This window comes from Centroberyx affinis, unplaced genomic scaffold (genome assembly GCF_046629955.1).
Source record: "Centroberyx affinis isolate AG114_WGS23_722 - 3 ecotype Tasmania unplaced genomic scaffold, CSIRO-AGI_Caff_v1 ptg003166l_1, whole genome shotgun sequence".
Classification (NCBI taxonomy): domain Eukaryota; kingdom Metazoa; phylum Chordata; class Actinopteri; order Beryciformes; family Berycidae; genus Centroberyx; species Centroberyx affinis.
The window spans coordinates 157,715-170,069 of record NW_027281219.1 but is presented as its reverse complement, the minus strand read 5'-3'; the positions used below and the strand labels follow the sequence as shown (position 1 = coordinate 170,069).

Here is a 12,355-nt window from a genome sequence, read left to right as displayed (position 1 = left end):
ACTGTACTATACTATACTATACTATACTATACTATACTATACTATACTATACTGTACTGTACTGTACTGTACTGTACTACTACTACTATACTATACTATGCCCGACCTCCAGTTTGAGAACCACTGCAGTGCAGTACAGTATAGTATAGTATAGTATAGCATAGAATAGTATATGTAAAGCACAGTAAAGTTCAGTATAATAGTAGGCCCATTGTGTAACATGAATCAGAAATCAGATAAGTGATTGATTTTGCTGTTTTGTAGCTCCACGTCTCCATGGTAACTGTCTATTTATCCTCTGTATATTATGAATTGGTATTGGGAACCAAGTGAAAGAGGATGTTTGACCGCTGCCAGGGCGCCATTATGAAAGAAAAACAGACGGTGTTGAGAACAGGATCAGCTGAGCCCAGTCGTCACATGGCAGACATTCTTTCCTACCGCTCTGTTCATCCAACTTTCTCCCTCATTCTGCTCCTCTTAAAAGTGACTTTAAGGGACTTGGCTGGATGATGAAGTGTTATGTCACGTAGCAGGAGAGCTCCCATGGCAGCAAGGATACTCAAAAACACATGAAACCACCTCATACTCTCCCACCATGACTGGTCAGGAACAATGAAAACACACTGTGCAAGTCCAATATGAAGATATCCACTAATTGAAAGATGTGGTCCTCACTCTTGTAAATGCAGTTCCTGGCATGACCGTAATACTCACTGAAAATATGATTAAAGCTCTTAGCAAAGTTAATTTGTTTGCTTACAATGGTAACATTATTTCCGAGATCCTGCTGTAAAATTCCATGACTTTTCCCTGACTTCCCATGACTAAGTTCCATGACTGAAAAATGTTCTTACTTACTGGTTTGTTAATGTTATTTCTCTAAAGGGGAGAACAGTCTGATTTCCACTTCAAACACTGAGCTGAAAACCCCAGTTTAACGCGATGAATGTGTGAAAAAAAAAATGTGTGAAAGTTGTAAAACACATTCTGCTGTATTCCTGTAAAGTGACCCATTTGTAAAATTCCCTGATACTCCCTGACTTCCCAAGAGAATTGATCAAATTCCCTGTCTGGAATAAACCTCTCTAAACTCTATGACATTCCAGAAATTCCATGACCAGTGGGAACCCTTTAAATTATATAAATCTTATAGATTTTTTTTTATTATTGTGCAACAACCAGACATCTTGACTGGCATAATCCCTGTAGATAGGAGCGAGTAAATCTTCTCATTTTACACCTAGCCAGACAGGTCGGGTCTGTTATTATTTCATTAAAGAGAGGAAGAGGGGATGTTGGGTCACACAAAGCCTCTATAGTTTACACTGCATATGATTACTGAACTCACACTTATAAAACTGTACTTTTTCACGACATTTTCTTCGATTCAACTCTTCCTCTTTAGGTTGATCAAATTGGTTTCAAGTGTTTTGGTAGTTCCAGTTAAAATCTTGCCTGCACTATTTCTGGCTGGAATCCATAGAGGCCAGTGTCCGGTGGGTGTGGGACGACTGGGAATGTGGCTACAGCATGAGAAATATGCCACGCCCACGCAGACCCAGTTACTGTAGAGAAGGGAATTACAGTAATTACGCTGTTATTTTCAATGCATCAGCGTCTGCAGCTTTGGTTAAACATCGTATGTTGGCATTCAACTCAACATGTATTGAATAGCAGCACTTTTTGTCTCACCATGTGATCATATAAACACATCTTTAACACGTGTTGTGTAGTGAAGAAACAGATTACACCTACTGATGTGCTGAAAATTACACCACTGTTTAAATAGTGAATAATAGTGAATAATATAATAGGAAAGTTCACTGATCCCCGTTTGGAAATTTGGTCATAATAGGATGCAGCAAAGGAAAATAGAATATGAATAAGAATAGAGCTAATGAGGGGGTATTAAACATAAGAGGACCAACAATTTCAACACCATGATCCATGTTAAGTAGAAATGTATGAACTTCATTATGGAGGTGTGCAGCAGTAGAACATACTGAGGCAATATACCACAGATTGCAGGATGAGATAAGTGAAAACATACAGTATATCCAATACGTAACACATTAGAAGAACACGTGAATATGAAGAAAACAAATAAGTGAATTTAAAGTGTACAATCAATGTACATCTGATTTGCATTAGGTCTACAGAGGACCATATGTACAGAGAGAGTCTAGGCATGCAGACATGTGATGTAAAAACTGTTCAACTTAGCAAATATATTCAATTTACTCATGTAGAAATCTAAAGGCATATAGTTTACTCAATTGAACATTGTGGGACAGTGTTTGGAAAAGCGGAACAGTAGTCACACCACAAGGATCCGTTGTGTGCAGCAGTCTGTCAGCTGGTTTTACCTTACTGTAGGCTTTAATGTGGACGTTCCTCGATCCCTCCCCCTCCATCCGAGCATAGCCATTTAAACACTGTCCGTTAAAGGGTGCCAGCTTGTCTGGGCTCAGGAAGTTGCAGCTCCTGGAGAGAAAACACACAGAGAGAGAGAGAGAGGGCTGAAAAAGAAGCAGTTCCAAGGCAAAAAAACCAAAACATTTTACAGCTAGAACCATTCACAGCTAGAACAATAACTAAAAATAACTAAAGATATTTATAACTATAAAAAGATTTAAACTGTTCTAGGTAAATACAATGTCCATGTTCCCACTACAACAATAACTATAAAAACATCCAAAACGATAACTATAACTATAGTTTTTGTTTTTTTGGATGCAGAGACAATGATAAAACATTTTCAACCATTCAAGATATAGTTCAAAGAGAGAAGGGGTAGAGAATTCGATAGCTCACTGCAGTGATGCTTCGTTTGCTGAGGACCTGATGACAGATGCTTGAGAAACAATATTGTTTTAATTTATGTCTTTATAGTCATCGCTCTAGTCTGTCGTCGTTCTATGTGAATGGGACTTCAGACCCATATGGGTTTTTGAAGTCCAAAACCGATATTTTTTTGGTTGAAGCTGTAGATACCTGATATTTTGTGCCAATATTCAATATATTTAAAATTTTACCATTTTCATGCCAAAAGTCCCTGACAGAATTTTATTCCTGTCAGGGTGGAAAGGTCTCTGAACATGGGACACTAGAACTCTACACTGAAAACCATACTAATGAAATTCTTTCAGATGGGTTACCAGCTCTTTAGATCATGGTGAGGCAGGAATCATATTGGTTTCATTTCAGGTTTCATCCATCATTATCGGAGGTGAACGACACTGACACTTTGAATAAAAGGTCAACATTGGCCCAATATATCAGCGAAGTGATGTATCAGTCTAACCCTAATCAGCACCTTAAGACTTACAATGCTAAAGTTTATACTACTACTTCCTGAAGTCTCTTGGAAGAAGTAAAGGCGTCATCGCAAGAAGTTGAGGTAACAAAGCAGAAGACAGTAAAAGAAGCTGCAGAAAGCAGTCTTCATGTCCAGTTCTACATATCTCCACATGTCTACTACATATCTCCAGTGCGCTGTGCCATGTTTTGGCCCTCATCGAGGAGTAGCACACCAAACTGCATTAAGAACAACATGTTCTTTCTCATTGAAAGCAACAACCCCACACAAAAGCAGCTCCACACACAGAATCCAACAGAAACACTATCCTGTCTTCTTAGGTGCGAGAGCTTATAAGATTACACACCATAACTAATGTGTAGGTTCAGGTCCACAGCATCACTGATTAGAATGGCAACTAGCTCAAATGTTGAATGCATTTTTATTCACATTACTACCTGTTTAAGACAAGGATCGCTGCTAGGAACATAAAATTTTAAAGCTGCACAAGGCAACTTCACACATTGGCGGCTCCAAATGGCGAGAGGTCACTGAAAAATTTGGACTTCACTACCCAGAAACCCAGATTTCATTTCATTTGGGCAAATAGGGAGAATCTACAGCATCTCAGTTAGTAATGATGGTACGGTCTTCTCTACTGCAGCCCCACTTTGTGATTCAGGCTGATAAGACAAGTGTATTTTTACATAAAAAATCTTGCCTAGTGCAGCTTTAACCATTTTTCCACCACATTCCTCTAAATTAAGAAACTTAGAGTTGTGGTATTGTGTGTTATTACCTGTGTAGCTCCACTCCATTCCTCCCCGGCTCCACACTAGTCTCTTTGTCCTCGGTCTGGACGCTGTTATCAGCCATTTGTGGTCCATGCACCTCCTCACCCGGCCCTGTGGCTACACACATCCTCCAGATACTACTCTCCTACACACGCACACCCACACACACACACACACACACACACACACAGTGAGCGAGTATAAGGGGACCTCTATACTAGGAAGTAAAAAGTCTGCTTTATGACCAAATCAACCATCTGGGTAGGCGAGTTGACAGCTGAGGAAAAAGAAAACAGAGCAGTAAGGTTTTATAGGTCCATGAACTGGGCCACAGTGTTTGGAGGTTACCCTTATGAGGCAACCTCACGCATGTTTAGACGGCTCTCCAGAGGACGCTATCTCACCAGATTATAATATAGCACAACGGGTGTGTTTTTAAAAGGGCTACTGAGCTATTTCCCTCCTTAAAAAAGAAGCACTCAGGTTCTCTAAAAGGGTACAAGAATATATGCATGGACTCTTTTATTGGGTGTAAATCAAGACCATTCTACTGACTTTCTACTAACACTATCTCACCAGATTACAATATAACACAAGGGGTTGTGTTTTTAAAATTGTTACTGAGGTATTTTCCTCAAGCCAATGACTTTAAACATGGCAGATGCTAACATAGGGTGCAAAAAAGCATGCATGGACACTGTTTTCTTCTATTTCCCTCAAGCCAATGACTTGACTAAACGCTGAGCACTCGAGTCCCAATTTAGGGCACAAATACATATGCATGCACACCTCTAAATCAAATAAATCAAGCATCACTTTGAATAGAATCACTATTTATCAAGAGGATGCTATCTCACCAGATTATAAGAGCACAAAGGTTGTGTTTTTAGAGGGGTTAGGTTAGAGGTTAAGCATACAGTGGAATTGTTTTGAGGTATTTTCTTCAAACCAATGAAAATATTAAGTAGTCTAGTATGAGTATAGGGAGCATCCTTGGACACCTGTATTGGGTGTAAACCATGGGCATTATACATACTGTTCTATAGTATCAAGAGGATGCTATCTCATGAGATTACAGCACAAGGGATACAATTTGAGAAGGTATTTCCCTCAAGCTAAAGAAATCTGAATAGGACTATCCTGTTGTATTAACATTTAAAATAGAAGGAATCCAATAACTGATGAACTTGGATAATACTTTCATGAACCTTCATGACAACCACACAGCATTGACCTCATGCCTTCATTCATACAGACTTAGTTCATGAGTCTGTGTTGGACTTTGACATAAACATAAAGGCCAAAGGGATATGGCTATGATATTGGCCTTTGTCTGGTGGGCGGTTAAGAGTGAGTGATGGCCTACCTGACATGAATTAGCCCCACAGGAAAAGAATTGGCCGATTAAGTGACTGCTCAACTCGACTTCAGTCAGAGCTGTTTAGCTGGGCTTTGGTCCATGAGGTGGTAGACCAGAGCCAGCTAAACACTCTTCACTGTGACAGATACACTCTGGTCTCTGCTGTACAGGATTTGTGTATTCCACTATAGTTCTGCCAGTGTACAGGTGAAGTCACAGTGATCAACCAGTGTAGTACTGATCAATTCTACAATAAATATGGAATCAATCAAACTGCATCATATCCATCATATCAGAAGTGGATCACACTGACTCCCATTTTTAATAAAAGGCCAGTATCGGCCCCATATATGGACAAAGCAACAGTATAACCAGAAACAACAGTCGCTCTAAAACCATTGCATCTATCTATCTATATATATTTATTCCTGTAACCTACATCTGTTGTTCGTGTGATAAATGATTACCGACGGCGAATCCGTCTGACCCTATCTGACATCAGTGGAATGCGCTGTGAGGCCTGCAGTGGTTAGCGTGGCTGCAGAAACAGCGGGACACAACAGAACTCGTCTTTGTCTGAAGGCCCCACATTCAGGCCAGCAGCAGCCCTCGGTCTGCCAACGCACAACACAGGGCATGTGACTATCATTACATTTAGAGACGAAACACCCGGCCCAACACAGCGCACTGTTAGCACGATGATATCATATGGGGTTCGGCATGTATGGCACTTGATGTTTGAAATTTCATAGCGGTTTTATACCAATGAATGCCTTAGATGCAGAATTGGCACAGATGTCCGGGCAAGTTCTCCCAGTTAACACTGTGTTACAGTGGGACCCAGTTATCCTACTTAAAGGCAATCAATCTAATTACATGCCACTAATTTACAAATTGGCACAACTGTGTGCAGTGAGTCATGCCAAATGAATCCCTCTGGGCTGAGAGGACACTCATTTTGCACTGCATGCTATTCAGCAATGCACAGGTCCTATGGATGAGAAATGCTGAATACTTTATAATGAGTTTATATAATTGACATCTTGGAAAAATGTATGGTATATGGGTAAGTAATAAATGTGAAAGTCCATAAAGGAATGTTAAATGGTGGATGATTCAGTCAGTCACTTGACAGGAATAAAAGGCTGTTTACTGCTGAGCCATGTGTGCTGATGAAACATGTGCAGCATATGTTGCTATTACTGTGACTATAGCACAACAATCCATCTTCACATCAGCCTTTAAACTGTGTAACTGCTGCCTGAAGCCATAGATGCTTCTGTCCATCTCTGCTATAATTAACTAGTTTATTCCTCTGATGTGAAAATGTGACTTTATTGTTTATGTCAATTACAGGCCACCGTAAGCCATGCCAGTGTTGTTGTAACTCCTACTGGTCACCAATTGAGGTCGATAAAAGGCATAGATTACTTAATGCCCCTTTAAGTAAGTTTAATTAATGTATAACGATCTGGTATCAATATGAATATTTAACGTTTTTTATCCTCAAAAAGGGAAATTCATTTGTTCACATGCATTAAAAGCCACATTAAAAAAGAACAAGTGATATAAGACAACAACTTCTGACTCTATGCTTTGCTCAGCTGAGGTTCAGAATGCAGGGGGTGGGAGGGGAAGACTTACCTTGATGCTGAAGGACCTCCTGAGGCTCCTCTTGTTCTCTCTGAGCGTGTTGGCGTGATGCTCGCTGCCTCCTCTCTTCTCCAGACTCTTCCTCCAGTGGCCGTTCTCCGCATCCCCGCACCCCTTGCCGTCCCCGGTCGCCAGGTCCGTCAGGTCTGTCCTCCAGCCTGGCCCCCATGCCCTGCCCCCCTCCAAGCCCTCCCCAGAATGCCTCTCTTCTGGACCGGGGCAGTCGTCACTGGTCTTAGAGTGGCACAGGATCAGGGACCTGGACAGGGTCAATACAGGCAAAAACCATTAAAGAAGTTGAGATAAATAACGATCCGCTCTGTGTGATCCTGCAGGCTTTCTGACAGCAAAATCCTTGAGCAGTCCAGCAGTGGAAAATGCAAATGAAGTGCATGCCAGAGTTGCAAGCTGATGTAGTGGTAAATAAAATAAATAAAGTGGGTAAACTATGACCTCCAGTTGGTGATCAACATAAGGCACTGATATAAACAAAAATCAATCATACTTTCAGAAAAGCATTCATTTTCATATATTCTTCCATCAGTTTGGCACAATTCACTATGTTGTCCACTATAACTTTACATCATAGAAATTCATATCCACCTAAAAAAAAGTGGATTAAGTCTATTTCTGAAATAAAAAGGTGGGTAAACTGACTTAACCCTCCACTACACCCCTGGTTGCAAGCCTGTCTGAGCGGTGCCGGTACCTGGAGAGCATGGCCAGCTTCTTGGACCGGTAGTTGTGGCTGCTGCTGCCGCCGCTGCTGTTGTTGTTGCCGCCTTTCCCCTGGTCCCTGCGTCTCCTCTCCATCCTCCTAGCAGCCGCTGTGCTGGCTTTCCTCCTCTGGTGGGAGTATCTCTGGGGCATGGCCGTCAGAGTGTGTGCGTGTGTGTGCGCCGGGAGCTCAGAAACAAACGCACCCCTCCCAGCCGGCACGAAGCCTAATGGAGAGGGACGCTCTGGAGGGCAATTAGAAAATTCAGTTAGGACAGCCTGGCTGCATCTGTGTGTGTGTGTGTGTGTGTGTGTGTGTGTGTGTGTGTGTGTGTGTGTGTGCGTGTGTGTCATAAGTGTTCTGAGAAACTGCTGAGGCAATGGTGGAGACTAGCAGAGATAAGAGCGCTTTTCTTTCCCCGCTTTGGAAAAAAGGCGATGTTTTGCTCGTTCCTCCTGACTTGAACTTAATCAGACTGACATTGAGGCTGTTACACACCACACACACACACACACACACACACACACACATGCACACTGACATAAACACACAGGCAGAGGTAATCTCCGGTCACAGACAGACACCATAAATAGCAACTATGCTATGACTGATCAGGTGGTAGAGGCACGCTGTTCAGCACAATGCACCTTTTTATACTATAGGCATGCTTAATATAATATGCATACATTCAAACACATGGTGAATGGTCCTAGCCATGGCCTACAGGTCCCATTAATGGTCTGAAGTGAATGATGGTCTGTACACTGCAACGCTTCACACTCCAGAGAGCACTATAGGATGACCCTCAAAATGCATTATACATGTTACTCTATATGGCCTCTGGTCTCTCTCACATTCGCCGCGAACAAACACTTAGTGCAGAACACGATGTTGGGAGGCTCTTTAACCGAAACCCATAAGCCCTGACATCATTATCTCGCTACCTTCTCTCCCGCCCCCCTCCTTATCAATGACTCACTCTCTCTCTCTCTCTCTCTCTCTCTCTCTCTCTCTCTCTTTATGTTTATACACTTCTCCAGCTTAGTCTGCATGTGTTGTCGATTGAAAAGGAATATGAATTAATATCTTACACCCCTCTGGTGTCTACAGCTTCAGTATAAGCATCGGTATAATTACAGTTAACAAACAAGACCATCGCTGAGAAGATTGGCAGCCTCTACCGGCCTCTACACTGCATTGAATGGCCGATGGAGAAATAACTTCCAACATGTTTATCCTCTTCAGGGAGGGGGGGGGGGGGGGGACAGAAGGCAACAGGGTTTAGCTTTAATTTTGAGAAACAGTAGCACTAACAATGCCACTGCTGTGAGATAGAGGCTACCAATCATCTCCATCATGGTCTCATTTGTTTACAGTAATTCTACCAAGGTATCACAATTAACCTGACAATAATATATGATGGTTAAAAATGCTACACAGAGCACCTTTAAATAATACTGCAGGTGTTGCTCTAGGTCAGCGATGGTTCTGTCTGCCACAAAGTTATTTCAAATATATGTATAAAGTATTCCCTACTCCTGCTTTGAAGTATGAAGTACTGGCTCACAAAGGTGGTGAGGCTGTGTGTGTGTGTGTGTTTGTGTGTGTGTTTGTTTGAGCTTCACCATAGTACAGTGAACCTGGCTGGTGCTGCTGTATTACAGTGATGTGACGGCCCACATGCTGACAAATGCCTCTCTGTCCTGTGAATATGACAGCATGCAGGTGCAATATAACAGACCTCTTCAAACAGTAAATACACTGTATAAAATATGCTGACCGCAAGGCAGCCAGTCCAAATATCCACTCCAATTTTTCATCTAAGTCTCAACCACACTGAAATGTACTGGAACTCATTCCACCAGACTGGCCGTGTGGCAATATAAAGAAGTTCAACCTCTAGAAATAATAATAATAATAATAATAAATATTACTTTTTTTTTTTTATTACATTAAATAAATGAATGCATAAACTTGCTCTCAAACTAACTAACAAGTAAATTAATATATAAGAGATGAATAACAACCACAAATTAAACAAACAAACACACAAATAAATAAATAAATAAATAAATAAATATTGCCCCAGTTTCCAGTGGATGAGTCCAGAAGAAAGGCTTTGTTTTCTGGTGAATCAGTAGTTCTGATCCTGGAAGTGTGTTAGCAATTATGGAGCATTAGTGTGTTTGTTGTGTTGGCCAGATAGACAGGAAACACAGACATGGATCTCTGTGCTGGAGGCCTATAGGCTCCATACACACATCTCTCTCTCTCTCTCTCTCTCTCTCTCTGTTGGATCTATGCCAGTACAGTGGGTTGACTTAGTAGCACACAACTCAATCACAGCTATTGTCCCTCAACCAACTATTCAAACATCACATTTACTCAAAGCACTGAGTAAATACAAATGCAAATATGCATTTAGTTAAAGCCAAGTCACACCTGCAGCACTGACCTACAAGGTAGCAATCATCTAGTGCAGGTTTTATATCTAAAGCTATTCCATGATAAACAAGCTCACTGATACAAATGCAAATGAGAGTTTTAGTACAAACATGTCTTAGAGGCAGAGCTGCCCTGGAGGCAGAAATAATGTCAGAGTGCAAATTAGCTAACTGGCAAACTTGAATGACAAAGAAGGAAGTTGATGTTGGAAGGTCAGCAGCTAGCTAATTAGCTTATCTAGATAGGCTAACTATAGGCTAGTATGGCTAGTTTGAACTTGAAGGTCAGCTAGGCTAACTAGCTAACCTTAGTATGGCTACATTGTATTTTTTCAGTCAGTAGCAGAGCACTAGGCTTCATAATATCAGCTTCCTCCTCTCTTACCTCTTGCCTTTTCACTGGGTTTCAGTCTAATGATACTTAGCCAGAAAAAAAATGTGCTTCTTTGGCTCCGCCCACTGAGCCCACCACTCAACCAATGAGATCTGCTTCCAGATAAACGTTTGGCTAACTAAAACTTTTTATATCTGTGATATAAAAAAAAAGAAAATCTAAAGTGATGGCCAACAGATGCAAAAAAGGACTGACATTAATTTACATGAAGTGCAAAAGTGACAAAGAAAAATGCACAAATGGGAAACATTTTGGTCAGTAGACCATCATCAGTTCTGCAAACTTCTGAGAAGTGATGATGGTCTACTGACTGAAGTTTTCTTTTGGTCACTTTTACATCTCATGTACATTAATATCAGTCATTTTTTCCGCATCAGTTGGCCTCTTAAATTTCTTCCTTTTTATCGGTGTGCAGTTGTTGGTTTCCCACTTACCTGAGACAAACCTCCTACACTAACGCTATAGGCTAGACCACCTAAAGCCTTCCATCCCACACTGTGTGTTGGTTGGTGTGTGTATTTATAGCCTAGCTTTATGAAAACCTTTTGTTTCAAAGATGTGAAGGAGAAAAGTTGACCGCCTCCTATAATGACTGCAGCACTACAGAGTGACTCTGACTTTCCTTGGACATGCACTCTATTCTATTGATGTAATGGCACACAGCAGCAACACTGTTTAGTATGAAAACTTTGAAGGAGAGAGGGGGGAAAATGGAAAGACGGGGGGAGAAAGTAGCATGGGTCAGGTAGGTCAACTCTATAAAAAGGTGTGTCTGTGGTAGAGGCTGAATGAACAGTGTGTGTGTGTGTGTGTGTGTGTGTATGCACACCTACACATGCATATAGATGTGTGTGTGTGTGTGTGTGTGTGTGTACATGTCCTCACAGAAACCATATTTTTGTGCCTGTAGCATTAGCTAGGCAGGCTAACAGAACCTGATTGAGTGAAAGCAGAGGGCGGGGCGGCCGAGCAGCAGCCAAACAACGTGTGTGTTGTTCTGAGTTTGCACCGGGGGATTTTTCCAGTCTGAGAGAGACGGAGCAGGACCTACAGTGGACAGCTAAGAGTTTCCCCCCCTCACCACCTGACCCAGGAAGGGAGGGAAAACCTCTCAGTCATGCTGCAAAGGAATAGTCCAGCACTTGTATAACTCCGGGAGCGCTTGTGCGCTTGGCATCGGAGGTGGCGTGACTGATCTTGACTCCTTGTTACGCAAACGATCTCGGGGAGGCTCGGCCCAGGGCCTCTGTGTGGAATGACAGCTAAGCTATGTATGGCCCATGTGGCTGTATGTGTCCAGTCTGTGGCCAGCATGGCTCAGGGTTTTATGGGAGAGGAAGCCTTGCCCGTCCACCGCTGGCTGCACCGGGCTGTTTGTGCTCTAAAGGTCCTCTTGGACTGGACATACACGATGTTATGTAATTTGTGTTTTCATGAAGGACTTCTGTGTGTGCCTCTGTGTGTGTGTGTGTGTGTGTGAGTGCACACACACACACACAGGCACACTTTATTACACACATCCATCCCCCGGGCCAACAAGTGCATCATTTAACTTCTTTCCCTGCTCTGCAACCAATTTTGATAGTTACGCAATGCTCACTGCAATATCTGAGCAATCTTCAGAACTCCCTCAACGCTGACACACACACACACCGCTGGGTATCAACAGAACTGTGAGTGCAATTAGTGCA

The 12,355-nt window shown here is 42.0% G+C and overlaps 1 protein-coding gene across 1 annotated transcript in view; it reads right to left on the bottom strand.

The window, feature by feature from the left end:
• Positions 1-7,175, bottom strand: part of il16 (interleukin 16) — a 47,924-nt gene extending 40,749 nt beyond the window's left edge. The window contains exons 1-3 of the mRNA XM_071537961.1: positions 7,100-7,175; positions 4,101-4,240; positions 2,370-2,487 (exon numbers count right to left, since the gene is read on the bottom strand). Of these exons, the coding sequence (XP_071394062.1) occupies positions 2,370-2,487; positions 4,101-4,222 (240 nt within the window). The 5' untranslated portion in view covers positions 4,223-4,240; positions 7,100-7,175. The remainder of the gene's footprint in view (positions 1-2,369; positions 2,488-4,100; positions 4,241-7,099) is intronic.
• Between the last annotated feature and the right edge of the window lie 5,180 nt (positions 7,176-12,355).